The sequence below is a fragment of the Talpa occidentalis genome, unplaced genomic scaffold (assembly GCF_014898055.3).
Source record: "Talpa occidentalis isolate TD23 unplaced genomic scaffold, MPIMG_talOcc4v2.1 talOcc4.2, whole genome shotgun sequence".
Classification (NCBI taxonomy): domain Eukaryota; kingdom Metazoa; phylum Chordata; class Mammalia; order Eulipotyphla; family Talpidae; genus Talpa; species Talpa occidentalis.
In genome coordinates, this window is record NW_023602073.1 from 86,537,058 (window position 1) to 86,559,286 (window position 22,229).

The 22,229-nt window shown below is 36.6% G+C and overlaps 1 protein-coding gene, 1 long non-coding RNA gene and 1 other non-coding gene across 24 annotated transcripts in view; 2 read left to right on the forward strand and 1 right to left on the reverse strand.

The window, feature by feature from the left end:
• Positions 1–20,437, forward strand: part of LOC119252631 (uncharacterized) — an 84,735-nt gene extending 64,298 nt beyond the window's left edge. For 2 of the 4 annotated variants that reach the window (XR_008553253.1, XR_008553254.1), the window contains 3 exons: positions 6,000–6,096; positions 7,862–8,019; positions 11,399–11,635. This is a non-coding gene — a long non-coding RNA (uncharacterized LOC119252631). Of the gene's footprint in view, positions 1–5,999; positions 6,097–7,861; positions 8,020–11,398; positions 11,636–12,282; positions 12,439–19,190 lie in introns of those variants that run through there. The other 2 variants (XR_005126870.2, XR_008553255.1) reach the window with 2 other exon arrangements.
• Positions 1–22,229, reverse strand: part of FILIP1 (filamin A interacting protein 1) — a 259,100-nt gene that overhangs the window by 53,931 nt on the left and 182,940 nt on the right. For all 19 annotated transcript variants that reach the window (XM_054698939.1, XM_054698937.1, XM_054698951.1 and 16 more), the window contains 2 exons: positions 7,824–7,997; positions 3,519–3,697 (listed from right to left, as the gene is read on the reverse strand). In XM_054698939.1, the coding sequence (XP_054554914.1) occupies positions 3,519–3,697; positions 7,824–7,997 (353 nt within the window). The remainder of the gene's footprint in view (positions 1–3,518; positions 3,698–7,823; positions 7,998–22,229) is intronic.
• Positions 9,622–9,725, forward strand: LOC119253588 (U6 spliceosomal RNA). The gene has a single exon (XR_005127126.1). It is a non-coding gene; the product is annotated as a U6 spliceosomal RNA (small nuclear RNA).

Sequence of the window (22,229 nt, forward strand, 5' to 3'; positions counted from 1 at the left end):
GTAAATATGCAGTAAGTATGGCAATAAATTATGACCACAATCTGTTTTAAAGGAAGCCCAAAATAATATATTGCCCATTTAGGTACTTCATTTGCAGAATTTTTATATGAAATGAATTTAACACCTCCTAGAAAGTGAAAAATAATTTCTGCTTCCATAGTTGTTAAACTTGTGGGGTCTATGTCAGTGACAATTAAAAGAAAGTAGCTTGAAGGGGGGTTTCATTTAGCTCTCCCATAACTAAATAAATAAAGTCGCCAATCCAAATAGAATGCAACAGTAATGTTATTCAAACTCAGCACCAAAATCAGTCCCCAAGCTGCTCCTTCTAACAGGTGCTGCCCCAAAACTTCTCCCATCCTGACACACTAGAGAATCCACTGGTTCAAATTTCTCTGAAATTTAAGTTTATATCATTATGACCATCATTCTGCCTATCAAAATGTTGTGTCGGGCCTCCCCTGGTAGCGCAGCGGTTGAGTGCTGGGCTGCGAAGCTGCCCACAGCCTCTGCAGCACGGGTTCGATCCCCGGCCTCTGGCGAGGGTCCCACATGGCACACAGACCTCTCCTGCCGTGCCCGCTGCTCCCCTCAGCAGTGTATTTCGTCAGTCTGCCTGTTCTGTTCCCTGCTCTGGCTCTGGTGAATCCTCTCACCCTCCCGTGCTTCTGACTAAACCCAGTGCTTGTATAAATAAATAAATAAATCTTAAAAAAAAAAAAAGATGTGTCATAGTTCGGGTATAAGAGTAAGGGGTGAGAAGCCCACCCCCCACCCCATACACACAAAAAGGAAACCTACTGTAAGCCACTTTGCATAAGAGACTCATTTGCATAAAGTTCTAGACCTTTGGGCAAAACTGTGATCTTACTTTAGCTACAGAGCTTTTCTGGGCCTCAATTTCTCTACCTGTAGAATGCAGACTAAGAAAGTGCTGATCTCAGAAATCTGTTGCAAGGCTGGGAGCCTCAGATTCCTGGTTTAGGTTACTGGCTGAACCTGGAATGCCACTACTAATCTTATACACCTGGGTCCCTTTTTATTATTTTTAACCAGCTTTCTGGAGGAAGTAACAAACCCTTGCAGAGCAGGACAAATGCAGAGAAATGGGGTCTAGATACTACTGGTGTGTCAATGGCCCCCTGGCCCTGTACCCTACCCAGTGGAAGAAGCTGAGTGATTACGAGGAGCAAACCTCTGAGGCCTATCTCAAGTCTCACTTTCTTCCTTCCTTTACTCATTCAGTACAAACAAAGGGAAATGTTTCCAAAAGAAAGTTCTTGGCTCTTTTTTTTTCTTCTTTTGCTCACAAAGAACTTTTCCAGAAAAGAGGAATGGAGTACAAAACAAAGAAGCAAACAAAGGACTTGGAACTTTGTTCTACAGTCTACAGAAAGTCTACAGAAAGACTTCCACTTGTGCTCAAAATCACTGACTCTTTATTAACTGTAGCTCAGCTTCCCTTGTAGGTGTGTGTCTGGGTGACACGCAAGTACCAGCCAGGGAGAGCTCCTAGGGCCCTGGTTGAGCCCGGAGGACGTGGCGCCAAGTCACGGTCTGAAGTCCTGGTGGGGGGAACTCCTGGAGACTTGGCCCACAGGGAAGAAAGCCTCCTCGGGTCAGCATCCTGCCAGGCCCCATAAGTAGATCTAACTATGATCGGTTACTTCAAAAAGAGGATTTAACCCAAAGCAGATTTAGTAGGGCAGTTTCCAAAGGGCAGCAGAAATCCCAGGCCTGACCTTTGAGAAAATCCTGAAGGCTTCACTGCCTTGGTAACACGGCTAGTTCAGATCACAGAGAACTTCAGAGACGCTAACTTAAGTTATCAGGGTCCTAGAGGGGGTGGTTAATTAAGCATAAGTGGCATCTGTCAGGGTCTGTCCAATCATGTACACTGGGAGTCGTCAGGGATTGATCTGGGAAAAGCAGCAGCAGCAGCAGCAAAGTACTAAAATATAAGCCCCGTGAGTCAAAAATTTAAAATTTAAAGTAGTTTGATTTTTAAGTATGAGTCAAAGTTCTTTTTATATTCCAGTGGTGCTGATCAAATTATCAAAACCATCTTAAGATAATTTTTTAGAATCTGACTTTGATTTTAAAAGCCTTCCACATAGAACTTTACTCAGGAGATGTGATAGCTGCAGTTGTTTTTGATAAAACTAAACTCAAAAATGGAGCAAGGGGTTGGAATCGTTCATCGAGAGTTGAGCAAGGTGAAGTTAGTAAACAAATGGAATAGGCTCATAGTATCATGTATAGAAAAGTACTGCATTAAATATAAAGTTTACCCTGTCATAGAAACTTCTTTGCAGTATTTTTGTGCTTGAGATAGGAAAGTTTATAAAGATCAAGGTGGTGGATTTTATTCTCACTGATGGGTTACTCTAAAATGTCAAACTAGACCATCTGTTTTTTCAAACATGAAACTGATAATTCTTAGTTTATAGGAGCAAAAGATAGGCTTTTTAAGGAAATCATGAATTACAAGTATTTCATGCAACACCTCCATTTCTCCTCCCCAAGGATGTGCCAAGTCCAATAATATTGGTAAATATTGCCAATATTTTTTTAAAAATCAGCACAAACCTGTTTTGTTGCATGCTTTTATTTACTCTGATTATGACAGATTTTTTTTTTCTTACATGTAAACTAATCTGGAAAAGTCATTATCTCCTTTTAAAAATTTAATCGATAATAAAGCTGGGATTGGTAAAAACTCTGAGTGACTCTTAATTTGCAAGATCTAAACACAGAAGCAGACACTTGGTAACTCAAAGCCTTAGTATTTGATGTCATTGGTTTCAAAAACTGGCATTCACAGACATATCCATTCAGCTAAGGGAAGGAAAGGAGAGAATATGCTAAAATTAAGATGCTGAAAAAACTGGATTGTATAGAAGAGTTAATTATAAAACATTTTAATTTGAAGTATGTGCTGCAAATATGGCAATCCCTTGTCTGAGAAAATGACCTACTAAGACAGACATCAAGGCTCAATGAAATGTTTTTTACTTTGAGTTTAGTTATTTATGTTGAGTTTTAAGAGTTTTGCAACCCTAAGGAAGTGAAGCAGATAGTTCTAGCCACTAAGTAATTTATACACAACCAAATATAATGAATAAGATTCATTTTAAATGGTTAAATTTAAGCATTTTCTTTCCTAAATAAATAGAAGGCAACTAGCAGAAAGGGTTTTCAAATATAGATGTTTCATTGATCAAGGTCAAATATTGAAACAAAACCAAGTTCTGTGGGTTTGTTTCCAGCTTCATGGCATTACAACATTCTTGTGCTACCCTACTTAGGTGCATCCCCAAACACACAAAAAAAACCACATTAATAATTGCAGGTAAAAGTATCTCACTTTCTATGGTCACAAACCATTCAGAAATTGGAATTAGACCCTGGGCACCTGTCTGTGGTGTCACCAGACCTAAGTCTGATCTCTGACAGGAAGGACAGAGATGACAGGCCTGCGAGAATCCAGTGTGGCTGGAGCCAGGTGTGCACATTACCTCTCCCGCTCCTGCTCCAGCAGGTTGGTGAAGTCGTCACTCTTGTTCATGTAGTCGGTGTGCTTATGCTTCTCATTCTCTAACTCATACACTGTGCGCCGGTGACACTTCTCTGCCAGCAGCAGCTGCTCTAGCATGCGCCGATAGGTTTCTTTCTGTTTTTCCTCAAGTCTGTCCAACTGAGTAAGCAAACATGGGAAAGAGCTTAACATTTTATTTCATTTGCATATGACTCTAAATAATTTGTTGACATTAGTCTAGGATTTATTACCTGAAGGGGAGAACATTGAGTCTGTTATTCTCTGCAATTTTCCCCATTCCATCATTTTCTCTGGCTAATTGGCTTTACAAACTAGCCATAATAAGGCTGCAGTAACTTCTCACCTGGCCCTTTTCTTCTATGAACCTCTGCATGGTTCCTATACTTTCAGAAGAGAACAAACTCTCACTGTTTTCATGAGATGGCGCAAAATGCTATACTCTCAAAGAAAGAAGATAACATCCTTCCTGATCTCAGAAAAATTAGGAGCTTAGTATGCACATATTGCAAATTGTTTCCCTGGGAAGATTTGAAGTTCTGTGCATTTCTAGGAAAAGTATATGAAAGAGACATAGGTGTGTTGTTTTTTTTTTTTTTTTCCCAAGAGAAGCTAAATCTGGGGATTTCAGAATGTATACAGACAGAGGACATGCCTCAGATAAAATAGGGCTTATCAGATATTATTATAGGGCCTTTGTACCTACTTCTCTGGCCAGGACATGAGCTCTTCAAGGGAGCATGCCTTACTGATCTTTTTAGTCCCTGGTGCCTACCACAGTGCCTGAACAAAATAAATGTTCAGTAAATATTTGTTAAACTGGACTGATTCTTTCAATATTGATAATTCTCTATCATATTCTTATCCACAGCTATCAACAGCAGCACTACTGACATTTTAGGCCAAATGTTTATTTTAGAAGGGCTGTCCTGTGCATTGGATGGCCTTTAGCAGCATTCTTGGCTTCTGCAGCTAAGAGGCCAGTAGTACCATCCCCAGATGTGACAAAACTATCCCCAGACAGTGCCAGATGTCCTCTGGAGGGAAAAATCTCTGACCCTGAGCCAACACTTTAGTTGAAACAGACATATTTAAAATCTATTCCACAGCCAACTTGCTCTGATCCCCTGGAGTAGCTTCAGACGATAGTCACATCAGAATTATTCCCCATTTCCATTTTTGTCCTTCCATCATATGGAGAATCCAGCATCCTCTATAATTGCACAATACCTTTATTGTGAATAGATCATCTCTGGAACCTAAAATAAAAGGGATCTTATTCCGATAATCCTCCATGTCTCCTAACTAGATCTTCATTAACTTTGCTTAAGAGTAAATGACAGAGCCTCCCCGGTGGCACAGCGGTTGAGCGCTGGGTTGCAAAGCTGCCTGCAGCCTCTGCAGCACCAGTTTGATCGCTGGCTGCTCCCTGGCCACTGGAGGAGGGTCCCACATGGCGCGCAGACCTCTCCTGCCGCCCGCTGCTCCCCTCAGCAGTGTACTTCGGTCCTTCTGCCTGCTCTGCTCCCTGCTCTGGCTCTGGTGAATTCTCTCACCCTCCTGTGCTTCTGACTGTACCCAGTGCTTGTATAAATAAAATAAATAAATAAATATATCTTAAAAAAAAAAAAAGTAAATGACAAACTGGTGGAGAAGCCCAGGCTAACTGGACACTGATGATATCTGAGATCATCAGGTATTGTCAAATTGTGCTTTTATGTCTCCTGGTAAATTTCTGTAGTCTCAAAGGAACAGTCTATACAAAAAATTTTCTCACTGGAATAACTGTTAAAAAAAACATTCTCCCATGTTTCTATAAATGTGATTTTTACCATGTTTTATAGAGTTTGTCAAGCATTGCCAAAATATCATAGATATGTGGAAGTAGCAATTCTCTCCCCCTTTTGGTCTTACCTAATGTATTATAAATAAGGACACTTTAAGATGGGTTCCTAGGTCTGGGAACAAGGGATAAGATAAAAAGATTAAAGAAGTTTTAAATATGTAGGTAGAAAAGCAGAGCACCTAAAATTAGATGTAGGGATAAAAATGTCACCATTACAAACTCCTAAACATTGCAAAAACATAGGTATGTTTCAAATGCCACTCACTGAGGCCAAGGATAGTGCATCCACACAGACACCTCTGCCCAACCTAGGGTTTGCCATTTCCCAGAATTATTCACCTTTGATGGTAACAGGATGTGTCTAATGTGGACAACTGTCCCAGACTTACTGGAATCCTGTAGTAGCTGAAGATTATCGTTATCTACCTTCTTTCCTTAACCATACCCTATCTCTGCTCTGACATTTGTAATAACATAAACCTGCATTGTGTTTAGTCCTGGGCTCAAGAAATATCATTCGACTTGAGATAAATTGACCTTGAAGAGAGAGATTTTCATATATCTATATATATATATATATATTTTTTTTTTTTACAGGAAACCATAGATGAGAGACATTCTGTAGGGAAGGAGGAGGGAGAAGGATCAGGACAGGGGAGGAAAGAGCACAAGAGACTATGGTGATGGCGCACAGGTGAATTGGTGGAAATTTCACGGGGAAATCATAATTGTACAAAAATGAAGGATGATGTAATAAATATATATGTTAAAAAAGATTTTCTTATATTTTTAAAACTTATGAATGAGAAAACAAAAGCAAGTTCTAGTTGGGTAACCAATTAAGATCCCTTTGGCTAAGTTGAAGCAGAACAAGAATTTGGGAAGGAAAGAAAATGAAACCTTAATTTCTTTGGAATTTTGGATAAGAGTTACAGACTTTGATATCATCGGCTTTAATTCACAAGGAAGTTTAAGGAAGTTAATATTTGTACCTTAATATTTGTACCCCCCCCAGGTATTTGGCAAGGGGCCTACAATATTGGGGTCACTGCTAATTATCTGGTGAGTTCTATTGAATAACTTAGCTGGGTTTAATTGGTATGGAAATTAGAATGAGCAGTGATAGTTCATAGATTAGAGGCAGTGATCCTGGTGTGTCTTTTGTGGAAGCTGAGTTCTCCAATCCAGGTTGTTATAACATAATGTTAAGTTGATGTTTTGACCCCTATATGTCTTTTACTTCTCAAATCCCTCTAACTTTGGAACTAATTAAGGATGTCAGCAATTATCACCTTTAGATCCCAGCAAATACTTATAGCTAATATTGTTGAGTACCATGTATGTACCAGAAACTATGTCAAAAGCTGTATAGGCATTGCTTCACTTAATCCTCCTACAATTCGATGAAATTTGTGTGGTTGTTACTCTCATCTGATAGTTAAGAAACCTGAGTCTTACCCAAGTAACATTGATTCTCAGACATGAAAGTAGTTCTAGCTGATGACTGCATGCTATCATATAACCATCTATTAGCATTCTATGAAAAAATTAGAGCTCCCATTTATGTTTGTGTGTAGAAATTAAAAAATCATGGGACCCTCAATCTGTTGTGTATACTGTGATCTTCTCTGGATCTGTCAAACTGAGCTATTGCAAAAGCTTGACTTAAGTTACAAGTTTAAATAATAAATTGCATCATATTTTCACTTTTGATACTGATTTTACAATTATGAATTTTTTACATGAATTCTAAAATATCCATATGGCTAGATTCATCAACAGTTTCTCTATTTGGCACAGAACTTTTATACAATATGAGAGTATTTTCAACATGTAATATGCATCATTAGTAACAATAATCAATGGTTCCTAACACCATATTGTATAAGCATGATTAAATATAGCTCTACTAGATTTTCTTTCACATTAAACGATAATCCTAAGCATTCCATTGAAATGTTCCTTCAGCCAGTGTATTTTAGCTACCCACATGAAAATATTTTAATTATAACAAAGAAACCAAAACACAGCAACTATGTAACTATAAATATCAACAATAAAATCAATTAAGTTTTATATTACCAATTTGATAATAATCCTGACAAACCAGTGCTAAAACTCAGTACTTCAAGCTTTCATACATATCATCTCTTAGAGAAACAAGAGTAATAGACTGCAAGAGCATGTCATTATCATAATCATATGAAGAAATATGTTTCATGCATTAAGTATATTTAACAAAAGCTTTTAAAATTCTTATCCACAGTCCTTGAATTGCTTAATTACACCTTAATTCTATGTTGGGTTGTCATAAAAGATTTTGCCTTTGAACGAAAATGTTACAGAATATGAAACAGAAGAATGTGAAGCTATAAGTCTGCTGTGCCCTTCTAGGAGCACTTGCTAATGTCATATTTTTACCTCTGAAATCGGTTTCTCATAGACATCTTCTCCTATAGATTTTTCCTGGGCTAGGATGGCATCTCGGTGCAGGACCCGCAGCACTTTCTCTGGCTCTGCAGACCCGTAATGAGCCTCCAGAACCTCAGGCTTGGTTTTCTCTGTCTTCAGCATGTGGATCACATCTTCTCTGGCCTGTGGTAGAAAGTGCAACAAGGTAAGACAGTTGACAACATAAATATCATGCCAGGCTCACAAAATCAACACAGCATATTGAGTACATCCCATCTCTTCTGGGCTATTGGCAAATTCACTGGGTCTTCTGTTCGTATTTTTCACCAAAAGCAGATTGGCACGCAGATACTGTGCTTCAGGTTGCTAGGAAGCAGGCAAGCAGGAAAAGGGTTTATGCTAATATTAACTACATAAAAATTGCTTTATCTAAGTAGTGATGATTCTGAAAGGGGGGCAGGAAAGTTCCTCAGATACTTACCCTGTGTTAGTATGCCTTTGGTCAATGACAATTTAAAGTTTTCTGAGTTTCTATTTATGATCTCTATGTAGTATTCAAACCTGGTGTAAAATAAAACCCTGCTCTCTCCATTCCAGTTATAATTCCATGTGCAACTAACAAAAAAAGTCTTTATTAGCAATTTCCTCTTTCCCATCAAGTGATTCATGTTACACAGTTAAAATACTTAGGAACTTACACAGTGCTGGGCTGGACTTTTCCATCTAACATATTCTCACTAAAGGTGAAATTTAACCCTTTTAATTTCCAGACTTACAATCAGATGAAGCAGGTTGGCAGGAACAGTTTTTCTTTTGGTCTCTTAACAAAATTATGATTGTTGAAGCTCATAAGATAAACATAATTATAGATTTTATATCATATTGATTATGGGTCCCCTTATATAATGCAAATAAATATATCTGGGTGTATTTTCTACTGGGTAGTAGTAATGATTGTTCTAATTATAATGGAGCTGACATTTGCTAAATGTACTCCCATCTGGTCATATACTTGTTTTTCCAGTTATGATGATGGATAGGAAGTATTCTAACTTTTTCCAACTTGTATTAAAGAACAAACTGCTTGACAACAAAATTCAGTTTGTGACTCCTGTGTTATGCTAACTATGGGTTTGAAATGAAAACCTGGCTCATTATCATGATATTTTAAATAAGGGTGCTAACTAGTTAGACCTGAAATAGGATCATCATAAAGTTTGCCTTTCTTTTTTGATTTTAAAAGATTTCTTTATTTATGCATATAAGAACTGAGGTATAGGCCAGGCCAGAGGTGGGGGGGGAGGGAGGGGAGAGGATTCACCAGAGATAGAGAACAGAACAGGTAGATTGACTGAAGTACACTGCACCCCTCAGGGAGCAGTGGGGCGAGACAGGAGAGGTCTGCTACACCATGTGGGTTAGCTCCCTGGCAGGGGTCCAACTCATGCTGCAGTGGCTGCCTGATAGCTTTATAGTTCTGAGAGTCAACCCCTTACACCATCGGGGAGGCCCTATAGTTTGCCTTTCTTGAGATTTCTCACTTTCGTGCTTTTTCATTGTCTCCTAGTTAATCTAATTCCAGATGGCTAACACTAATTTATTACATAAACGCCAATGCACTGGAATTTGCAAATTTTTCCCCTGTTGTTCCTGCCACATATACATGTCCTAATTTCAAGATAAAAATAAAATGGAAAATATTTATTTTGAAGAACCTAGTGTTTTAGAATTAGCAAGAAAGTTAAAGTCAGAAAACTGTTTAATGGGAAGGCAATGTGTCTCCATACAAGGTGAAAGGACACAAGCATTGCTCCCTTTGGCAGCACATATGCTAAAACTGGAACAATACAGAGAATAGCATGACCCCTGCACAAGGGTGACATGCCAATTTGTGAAACATTGCCTATTTTCTATACTGTCCAAAAACTAACAAGGATGTAAAACAATGGTGCTTAAATATATATATATAAATAAAATTGAAAGTTAAAGAATTTTATAAAAAGAAACAAAACTGTACTTTTATTAAAAAAGAAGAAATACATAATTCCTATTTAATATAAATGAAATAAAGACAAATAATGTAATAGAAAGTTCTCTTGTTCATGTACCAGTGCTGATAAACCACCTCCACTCTAATGATAGACAAGTCTATGCATAGTTTCTCTGAGGGTTAACACAAAGGAAACATAAAACCAAATCAGCCCAAATGATTATTCCACATTGTTTTTGACACTGTTTGATTCCTTTTAGAATTATTTCAAACACAGCAGCAGAGCTACAGATAGAACAGCTATTGAGCTAAGTGTACTGAAAACAGGATAGTACAAAGACTATAAATTTTCCCACCTAATATTTATCCTGATTAGTCACTTTCTGAGTAAACAGCTGAAGGAATCACAACAGAACTATTTCCAGGTGGCATTTCCACAAATGATATTTTGCAAAAAAAGGTCCCTAATTGTGGATAAAGATCATCATTTTTGTACAATGTATGATTTCACTGTTAGTATACATTAATAGATCTGAGCATAAAGGACATTAAATAAATCTTAAATCTATCAAATAAAAATTGGAATTCAAATACAAAAATAAAATTCACCAGATGGTATAGTAATCGAGCCCAGTTTGAAGAAGCTAAGAATTAACTTCCAATCCCAGTGTGATTTGTACAAGTTGTTAACAATACTTTGACCTAATTTTATTGTCCATGAAATAGGATCATGGTAACTTTCTCATATGATTATTGTTAGGATGAAATCAGTTATAAACAGATAACACCGAGCTTTGCACACAATAGGTGCTAGGTGATGTTAATAATTTACTGGCATTTCTCTTAGGTTTCCATCATTTGATGCTTTTTTGCTGCACAGGGAGACGAAAAGAAGTTTATAAAATATATTCTTCCCAAAAAGAAGTTTATAAAAGATATTCTTCCCAAAATAGCCAAATAAAAGATTTATGACTGATACCATTTAACTGTGCAGAAATTTCACAATTTGCTCTGAACATTGTTTCAAAAGGAGTCTTTTGTTGCATGACAATTTCACATAAAATAAAAAATTCTCTGCTAGAGTTCTATTTTAATAACTAAAATTCATTAAAATAAAAATAAGAGATTTTAAATAAGAGTCTCTTTCCAAAAGTTATTTAATCCCTCTGACTAAGTTCCCTTGGCTGTAAAATGAGGGCACTGGTCCCTCTATATAATAGGGAGGGATCATACAAGGTTCTAGCAAGATAAAGTAAATAAAGGGCTTTTGAAACTATAGATAGGTTGCTATTTCAGTTTAAAAGTTTAAACTATTCAGTTTAAAAATATGTAAGTATTGTTGGCTTTTATCTTCTTGACCAAATCTTCATCATTCTCTAAGAATTTTATTTCAACTTATGTGAAACAGCTATTTCTTCTCTCCCTAAAATCACTTATGCTTTAACTGAATTAATTTTAATATTCTGCACATGATACATGTTTAATTATTGGTTTAATTACTAGACACTAAATACTAAAGAAAAAGACTATGATGACCTAATACTGTGTGCTATATAGAACCAAACTATTATAAATTTACAAAATGCTTTTTCAGGGCCTCCCCTGGTAGCGCAGCGGTTGAGCGCTGGGTTGTGAAGCTGCCCGCAGTCTCTGCAGTGCCAGTTCGATCCCGGCTGCTCCCAGGCCACCGGAGGAGGGTCCCACATGGCGCGACAGACCTCTCCTGCTGCGCCCGCTGCTCCCCTCAGCAGTGTATTTCATCAGTCTGCCTGTTCTGTTCCCCACTCTGGCTCTGGTGAATTCTCTCACCCTCCCGTGCTTCTGACTGTACCCAGTGCTTGTATAAATAAATAAATAAATCTTTAAAAATAAATAAATAAATGTTTTTTCATTGCTATAGTAATAATAATCATGGAAGGAACATGAGTATTGCTTTTGAATTTTTGCTATTTAAAATAGTAAATCATTAATACTGTGGTTATCTGTTTAGTCAACATATTTAATGAAGATAATGATGTGATCACGGAAATATTTTCACTACTTTAATCACATGACTGAATTTATGTAAATATGACCCCACATTGTTGAATTAAACCCTTTTATATCTCCATTTTGAGAACTTTGTTAATTTTTCTATAAATGAATGAAATTCAAAATATAAGAAAGTTTCTGTTCTTGAACATGACCATTTTCTTAGAGTTTTATCAGGAGCAAGTGATAGCAAATCTTAGGATACTAGGAAGCTGCTAACAGGCCACTTATTTAAATGCATGTAAAAGAACCCAGAAGGAAGCATACTTTGATGAGTACTCTAGAAAAGAAAGAGAAAGGAGACCAGAGGAGGATGAGAAAATAAAAATGTTCAATTTATTTAGTTCTGATGATGACAGGGAATAAATATGAGATTAGGTTATAGAAAAACACAAAAAGGGTCATATCCTTTTTTCCCACTCTACATGGTCTCTCTTTCTGCCCTAGGAGGCATAAGAAGGCCAAGAAAGTGATGTTCCCCTCCCCAAGAACTGAAACTGTACCAGGTGCCACAAAGGGCTATCTCAATTGGCTGCATAAGAAATTGGCTCAAAACATGTGGGGGGCAGCAAAGAGCCACTTTGCAAAACCCAGGACCAACAGGTGAGTCTGTGATTCATCTTAAATAGCCAAGAAAGGGAGGTGGGCTTTGCTGGGAGCAGGAGAGATCAGATAAGACAAAGACAGGAATAGTCACCTAGATGGCATAATTGAAAAGAAGGATGAATGCAATCATTCATTCAATAAATATTTATGCATGTTTACTTTGTGCAATGTATTGCATTCAGTACTGGAGATATAATTGCATCCTCAGGGATTGAAGTCTAGAAGGATATAGACAAACAACTGAAAGGTATTCACAACATAATATGATAAGACTTTGGGTGCAGGAGCTATAGTAGGCTAAGAATTCCATTGAGAAGAATACTTAACTTGAATCTGAGCTATAAGAGGAAGCTTCCTAGAGGACATGACCCAAATCTCACAATGAATACTTAAGACAGAAAAAAAGGGACGAGTTAGGATGAGAATGTGTTAGGTCAAGGGAAGACTGTAGGCAAATGTCAAGTAGTTTTAGGTGTACGACTCAGTGCAATATAAGATTGGAGTGGCAAACAATAGGCAACTCATGAAAAGTCATAAAGTGAGTTTTCATTTTACTACTGAACAAAAGAAAGAAGGCTTGGAATATTTAAGCAGCAAAGCAGTAACATGGTCAGATTTGTGTGGTGGATAGATCACTCATCTACTGTGTTAAAGATACAGACTGAAATTCTGAATCATGAAGTCTTGGTGTAACCCAAAAATTGCAATTTAAAGTATCTCTGCAGATATTTCTAAAGTGCAGCTGTAATTAGAAACTGGTGCTCAAGTACAGGAGGATGAGTTAGTTCAGCATCAAAAACAATTAAAATGCCTGCTTTGTTGCTCAAGGTTCCCAACTGGGTTGTTTGTCTCAAGGGTTCTCAGTGTTCTACCTATATATCCATACTGCTAATGCTGATCCTTCACCAAGGAGCCATGCTACTTCAGGTCAGCAGGAGGGTACCTGGAAACAGTTGAGAAATGTTTGCCAGTTCTAGGCAAAGTAAGTGACCAACTGTCCCATTTTGCCTGGGACGAAGGGATCTCACAAAACTGGACTTTTGAAAACCAGGACAGACCCAGATAAACTTGGATGAGGTCATCACTGAAGGATAAAGACTGAATGAGTAAGATACTGGATATCCCAAAATGTTCCTATATCTAACTGGGCGGCTATGGGGAATTACTATACTCAGGAACTGGATTTCATTGACAATATTTCCAAATTGTAGTTTTCTTTAAAGGAAAAATGCCATTATTGATGATTATGCCTGGTGACAATTCTAACTAATTAAAATACTCTAACTAATTAAATAATCTTAACAATTAAATATGTGGGGGGTTTACCTGTAGGGGAAAACCCATAATAAGCATGAAGAATACTTAGTTCTTATGCCCAGTTGACATAGCTTTTTCCAACATTTCTAAAATGGGATGTGCATAACCCTGGGAGCATAGGATGGAATCACAGTGAACCTTGGAACATCCAGTTAAACCTGATGCATCCTCCTGAAACACTAAGATTATTACAAGTTTAATATTCACTTGAATATTTAGGAAATAACACAAGACTTAAAAGCATTTGCTTGAGGTACACAGCTTGGGACAGACTCTTAGATGATGCCACCAGACCCCAAGTTTGGTGGTCTACTTAGTTGGTTGAGAGGGAGAAGCCTGTCCCTACCTAATGACTGTGAGCACCTCAAACAAGATATTTCCTGCACATCTCAAAAAAAGATACATTTTGAGGAAATAAGTCTGTTTCTATGCATATGGAAGAATCAGAATGTCACAGATCCTAAACACTATCACATCTTTGTATTATTTAGTCAACTACCTAAATAAGGTCCAATTGCTGCAGTGAATCAGAGAATCTTGGAGAACATGGTCCTGGAAAGCTAATGCATGCCCATTATGTGAATGTTTCCAGCCATTCTGAGAACTCCATCTATTTAAATAAGGCAATTTATTAGTTTACTTGTCTGTTTCTTTCTTAGGCTAAGAGCTGCTTTGAGGACAGGGACTGTGCCTACAGCGTCTACTAAAAGACTGCTTACCCACATGATAGGTACTCAGTAAATATTTGTTGCAGTAAAGTAAAATTAAGTGCTGTGAAGTCAGAGAGGCATAAAATGGCACTGAAAATCTCAGGACAACCTTAACTACTTAGCCTTGTTTTTAAAGATATAAACAATTACATTTTGTCAACTTCTACTCTTTCATCTGACATTTTTGTCTACAATTTAGGAGTCACTTTGTTCTTCTTAAGTTTATTCCAAAAAGAAAATATGTAAACTGAATAAGGAAAAACAGTACATTCCACCAAAATGTTGCAACAGGAAATGGACTATCTTTAAACTCATACAAATTGAATTATAATATTTACCCTAGTTAGGTAAATATGAATATTGTAAATGGCCTGGGAGGAAAAAAAGCTATAAAATTTGTGATGTTATTAGCTATTACTACATAATCCATTTCATTTTTTTTCTCCTGAATTTTAGAAAGGAAATTTAACATGCTTAGTAACACAATAACTCAAGGAGAAGATACAGACCCAGTTTGTTTAAAAGGCCATTAGGACTAAACATGTCACTAGTTTATTTGGAGAATTTTATTTCCACAACTATATGAACTATAGCAGCTTCGATCTCTAGTTTGTTCACTAACGACCATTCTTTCTAGCAATTCAAACTGAGTATCATCCAAAAGAAATATTTTATTAAATGTCCGAAGCTTTTTTTCATATTAAAACTGGCTTTTATTATCACCATGATAGCTTGAATTTTTTTAAGTAAAATTCCTCAAAATCCCAATGATATTTTTGCATAAATAGAAAACTTTGTATGGCATTTCAAGAAACCCTAAATAGCCAAAACAATCTACAGAGTTGGAGATCTCACATTTTATGATTTCAAAATTTACTGCAAAGCTACGATAATCAAAACAATAAAGACATACATGTCGGCCAGTGGATTAAAATAGAGAACCCACAAATAACTCCTCATGTAAATGATCAAATGACTTTCAACAATGATTTCAAAACCAGTAGGTGGGAAAAGGACAGTCTTTTTGATAAATTATAATGGGAAAACTGTATAATCACAAGCAAAACAACGAAAATGGATCTTGTACCATATATAACAGTTAACTCAAAATAAATCAAATACCTAAATGTAAAAGCCAAAAGTCTCAGGAGAAAAAATTGAGGAAATAAACCTAATGACATTGGCCTTGGCAGTGATTCTTGGATATGACACCAAAAGTACAGGCAAAAATAAAAAAGAGATAAATTGAACTACATAAAAATAAAGAGCTTCTGTGTACCAAAGAACAAAGTTAACAGTATGAATAGCAATCCACAAGATGGGAGAAAATGTTTGCAAGTCTTATATTTGATAAGGGATTAATTTCCAGAATATGCAAAGAACTCCTACTCCTACAACTTATCAACAAAAACCAAAATAACCTAATTAAAAAAATGGCCAAAGCACTAAAATAGATGACTCTTAAAAAATATACTAATGGCCAACAAGCACATGAAACAACAAGCACAAATAATTAGGGAAATGAAATCAAACCATAGTAATACCACTTCACAGCCAAAAGGATAGCCATCATTAAAAAAAAAAAATCAAAGGATAAAAAGTATTGGCAAAATATGAAATTGGTATCCTTGTGCAGTGCTTGCGAAATGCAAAACAGTACAACCATTTATGGAAAATGGTATTTTCTTCAAAAACTCCCTCAAAAAAATAAAAAACAGATTATCTTTTACCTAGCAACTCCACTTGTGGAATATAGCCAAAAGATTAAAGCAGGGACACTCATGCTTTTAGTAATATGATTCCCAAGAGCCAAAAGGTGAAAACAACATGAATGTTCATTGACAGAAGAATAGATAAACAGAATATGGCATATACATATGTATATATTGCGATATTCAGTCTTAAAAAGGAAGGAAATTCTGATGTATGCTACAACATGGATGAAACTTGGAGACACAATACTAAGTGAAATAAGCCAGTCACAAAAGTACAAATACTGTCTAACTCCACTTATCTGAGTTACTTAGAATAGCCAAATTTATAGACAGAATAAAGAATAGTGGTTGTCGGGGGGGAATGGAGGATGAAGAATGATTCTTTAATGGGTACAGTACTTCAGGTTTGGTAGATTAAAAATGTTCTGGAGCCAAATGGTGCTTATGGTGCATAACAAGATGAATGTATTTGATCCCAGTGAGTTCCACACTTTTAACATTGTATAAAATGTTAAATTTTATGTTATGTATACATTAGTACAGTTCATCAAAAGTTAAAATTATCTTGTTAATCCCCCAAAAGTTAGCACTTTATAAAGTGCTATACAGATTAGCACTTTATAAAAAAGCAAAATTCTATGAAAATTCTATGTAATAAACTATAAAGTTTAGTTTTAATTTTCTTTGAGTTAGCCACTAAACATCAGTCATCTGTGGATTTAAATGTATTTTCACTACTTATGTGCTTTTCTTCTTTTCTCTTTTTTTACACACATTGGGATACTAATAGTATGTCAGCTGCTGTGTCCTGGATTAGTAATTAGATAAGGTCACAGGTTCCCCCATGCAGTTTTGTGATCCTACAGTGTATAATTTCTTAAATTCCAAAAGTCTACAAGCTTTTTATTCTGGCTAATAAAGACCTTGGCAGGGCTCTTAAACTATCCACCCCTATGCATAATCAGGGCCAGCAGATATGTAGGGCACAGTTTTCTGTGATCCAGTTGAGGAGATGAACTCTTTAGAATACGGGAGACGTCATCCCTAAGGCAAACCAGATGATTATTTTCTCACAGTGGTTGTTTATCTAGCATCATAAATTTAATCCCCTCCACATAAATCAGCTAGATGAGACTCAGAACAGATAAAGCCTCTGTGCCAGATCGGGTACCAGACGTATCTATTAGGTTAGGTTATTAGGTTATATTTTCTTTACCTCCTTATTATTTTCCTATGACTATCTCCTTTTCAGATGGTTTCTGGAATTTATTTTTCAGTCTTGAACTAATTCCTTCAGTGTAATCCCATCTAGAGAATTGACTAGCAGGGTGGCCTTGCCAAAGGACTATTTGCATGAGGGAACTGAGGCTCTTCCTGGGAAAGAACTCATCCCAGGAGAGGAAGGGCACCATTTTGGTTGAAGGACAATGGAGCAGGGTCAGAGGGGAAGGGTGAGTCTGAGTGCAGCACAGTGTCTGTCACTCAGACTCCCCCCCCCCCACACACACACCCCTCACCCATGCCAGAGTCACAGGGTGAGGAATTGCCATAAAAGACCCAAATAAAAACTAGAGGAATTGGTAAATTAGAATTCAAGGCATTGCAGATTCAGCAGTAAGGAGGGGAAGGAAGGAAGGGCAGTACTCTCTGTATCTTGCACCATGCTCTCAGCCTAGATTTTAGCCTGAGCAGCCTCCAAGTTGACATTAACTGACAAAAAAACAGAAGAGAAAGCCACCGGGACACACACAGAAGTAGTGGCTGTGCTTCCAACAGGCACTTAAAGCGGCAGCCACCATCACCACAGAGGGTCTGCGTAGGAAAAAGAGCAAAATGCCAAAGGCCCAATGGCAGCCCAGAGGAGTGTGTCTACACTGGGTCCTCATCCTCTGAGGACTTTTAACACATTGAAGGAGGAGTCTGAGGAACCAGGAGGAACCTGACATCCTCATGTATGGGCAGAGGCAGGTGGAGGTAGAGTCAGGAGAGGGAAAAAATAACTTTGGAAACTTTCTTTCATCTTACTTTTATCCTCTGACTAGTGAGGACTGGAAAATAAGGGTAATAGTTTTTCAAAAGATAAAATATTTTAATGAAAGAAGACTACATTGTCTAGATAAAATTTATATATATGGGAAATTTATTTGAAATATATAACACTGCATTGCTGTGCATTTATTGTGTTTTGTTGTTGTTACATTCACTTCAGCCTCTGTCCCAAGTGAATTCTATATAATACACTACCTTAGAACAGCTAGAAATTAATTTTTTAACAAAATAGAAAAAACATCTCAGTTACTATGCACCTATGGGGAATGTTACACAGGATATTTATTTTAATTAAAAAATCTAAGAGTACTTTCAACACTGGAGTTTTTCATTTTAAGGGTTTTGGAGTAGGAGCATCCTCAAATATATTATAAAGTCTCTTCCCTCCATAGAATGTAATGATATATGTTACATTTCAAGAACTAGGGGTGGTTGAAATATTAATTGTTCTACTCTACTACTATATTGTTATGTTTACTAAAACCACTTGCTTGTTGTCTTTCTTTTTAAACAAATCTCTTATGTAAACTTGAAGCTAGCTTTTGTTTATTTTTACTCCTACTCAAGAGAAGTATGGTAGAAAGAACATGCTTTTGGGAATCTTGAGTTAGATTGCATCAGCATTCTAGTAATGCATGAACATTACTGCTAGTGTGACCTTAAATGATTTAATTAGCATCTCAAATCAATTTCTTCATCTGCAAAATGGGTATTAACAGTAGGTAAAACCTGTGAGATAGGTTTTACCTATCCATAACACTACCTGGCAAATGTTAGTTACCCTTTCCTTGGGTGTAGAACACAAATTATGGCTCTGCCATTTACTAGAACCTTGGGTTAGTGAGCACTGAACTTAAAGTTTTCCCATCTGTGTGAAATGAAATATATATCAAGTGACTAATAAGTGCCTGTACTACAACAGATGCCCAATAAAAGGCAATTTCCTCTTTTCTCATAGGTGTGAACTGGTTGAAGTGGAGCAGCTGGAGCAGCTGGATCTAAAAGCCTTTCTACAAACGGACTCAATAAGTCAAAGGCTAAGACAGATTCTCTTATCCCTCTTGTTCTCAATAGCCTGTGATTGCCCAAACTACTCCTGGCAATGTTTGCAATTTCTTTTTTTTTTTAAGATTTACTTATTCATGCATACAAGAGCTGGGGTACAGGCCAGAGATGTGGGGGGTGAGAGGATTCACCAGAGACAGAGTGGGGAACACAACAGGCAGATTGACCGAAATACACTGCTGAGGGAGCAGCAGGTGAGTCAGGATAGGTCTGCTGCACCATGTGGGTTGCTCCCTGACTGACAGGGGATCAAACTTATGCTGCAGAGGCTTTGGATTGTTTCATAGTGCAGTGCTTAACACCCTGTGCCACCCGGGAGGCCCAATATTTGTGATTTCTATGCCACTGACCTACAAGACAACTGGCAACCCCAAAGCAGGGCAGATGACTCACCCTGCATTTCTGAGTCTTCTGCACTATTTGTTAATGTGATTCAAAGGAACAGTTCACTCTCTAATTCAAGAATTTGGACTACACTGTTTACTCTAGAGTCTGTATTCCTTCATCATCATGTCAAAAGATTATATTGCAGCCGAAATGACTTACACTTTTTCTAAACTTTTCTTAGTATTCTATTTATAATCTGGCATCAGTAAGAGGCAATGTGAAAGTGCACCTTGTGCTGGTTCTAGTGCTGTAAGCAGGCATTGGGCATTGCTTATAGATGAGAGCACAACCAGAGGCAAGTCCTCCAACTTAAGAAAGAAAATTACAAAATAGAAATATAAATTTTTAAAATTGCATCTTTGACATTTAATCAAATTCGTATGAGTTCCTATTTGGAATGTCCTTTTTTTTACAGAAAGGAGATCCCCAAAGAAGCTATAAACTTCTATATTATTTGTCATCTACTTCTCATTGGCAATATCTAGCCATCTAGTACCATATCTCAGGTTAAAATGTAGCCATTTTTACTTCTGCTCTTAAGATTGTCTTGCTTTCATGTGAATGGAGCTACAAGGAATTATGCTCAGTGAAAAAAGCCAGAAGGAAATAAAAAAATATCAGATGGTTTCTCTTAGAGCAGGAATATAGGGGAACCAAATAAGACATCAGTGTAAAAAATAATAACAGTACAGAACACAGCAAAGCAAAAATAGACAATTACAAATCTGAGACATACTGCAGGGGAGGAGGAGGGAGAGGGATCAGAGGGAGGGAGGGAGGAGCACAGGGGACTGAGGTGATGGTGCACGGGTACATTGGTGAAGGAAATTCTATGGGGATTACACCTAAGGAGGTGGAGGGAAGCAAATATTGTTTAAAAATGAATAATGATGTAAAAAATTTAAAAATATATAAAATAAAATAAAATTGAGTCTACAACAACATCAACAAAAAAGATTGTTTTGCTTTCTCACTCTATTAAACCAGAGATGGGAGACATGTAAACAAATTTAAATAAGAAAATCTCATGTGTATTGTTACTTTAGTGCTAGTGTTTAGGAGCCATGTGATGCTCTATGATTTGAGAATGGACATAAAATTGTAGAGCTGCCATTTCTGATGTCTGATACTTTCCTAATTACCATACATAACAGTTTTTAATCGTGATTGCTCATTTTCTGCCTCCCTACAAGACTAAGAACTCAGTGAGGGCAGAAGCCCCTTGTTCCCTTCTGTGTCTCTAGGCCCCAGCACAGTTTCCAATACAAACAGGTGTCTAATAAATTTTGTTAAATGTGTGGGCAAAATGTGTGTCTGGGGCTGCCTATTTTGTGTGTGTATTCAACTTGTCCGTCAGTGATTTCCTGTGTTTGCCTTTTTCAAAGTATATATATTTTCTACTTTGAGGACACAACAATTCTTTTGAACCCACTTTTTACCGTTCACTAGAGAAAGTTTAAATTCCAAATGATATTGCCTGTTACTTGCATTTATGTTCATGAAATTCCTGTTAAATATCCTTGTGATTCATTATCCTTATCGTATATGAGTTACAAGCAAAAATGAGATACAGTTAATTCTCATATTTTTTGCAGTAGCTATTTTCTGTAAAGTTACTGCCAAAACTAAATGAGAGAATACTGAGCCATTGTTTTTTAGGAAAATACAGAGTTAGGTTCCCATAAGCCTCTCATCATATTTCATCAACCAATCAATTCATAACCTTATTTTATGTGCGTACATGGGGGTTTTCTTTCATTTTTTTTATTTTTATTTTTTGCTTTTTTTTTGCTGTAAGATAAATGAATGAGTGAATGAATATATATAGGTAGTTATCTGACTTTTGCATGGGGGAAAAAAAAGTCAGAGAAAAGAATTAGGGATTCTACATGTAACATAAAGTCATAGCCAAATAAATGACAAAGAAAAGGAAATACTTGGAATAATTATGACAGATATTGGGTAACTCCTCAAACTATAAAGAGTTTACATAAATCAGAAGAAAGACACTGAAACTCATTAGAAATATGCATGGAACTTACAAACGTTATAATTAACTGATTATAAAGGATATTTAGGAAATAGTACAATTTAATAACTAAAAAAATACAAATTAGAACAATAATGAGACACCGTTGTTCTTAAACAAGGACAAAACTTAGAACTATAATAGTTTTTATATGTGAGAATTTGATTAGCGGGAAGTCTCATAATTTCGTTGTGAAGACATACAGATTCTGGAAAACAATTTGGCAACAATGCACATAAGAGACTTTTAAATTATTCACACTTTTATATTCAATATTCATGCCTTTAACAAAAAGAACAAAGACTAATGCACAAATATGCTTGTTGTAATGTTATTTATATTAGTAAAAAAATTGGAAAAATATAATTCAATATTCAAAAGTAAGGAAAAATTTGAGAAAAATATATCCATAGGAAAATAGATATGCAGACTTTTAAAATTATATTTCAAGGATGCTGAATGATGGGATGCTTATAACAGAGATTCAAAATTTGTATGTATACTGTGCATGCAACT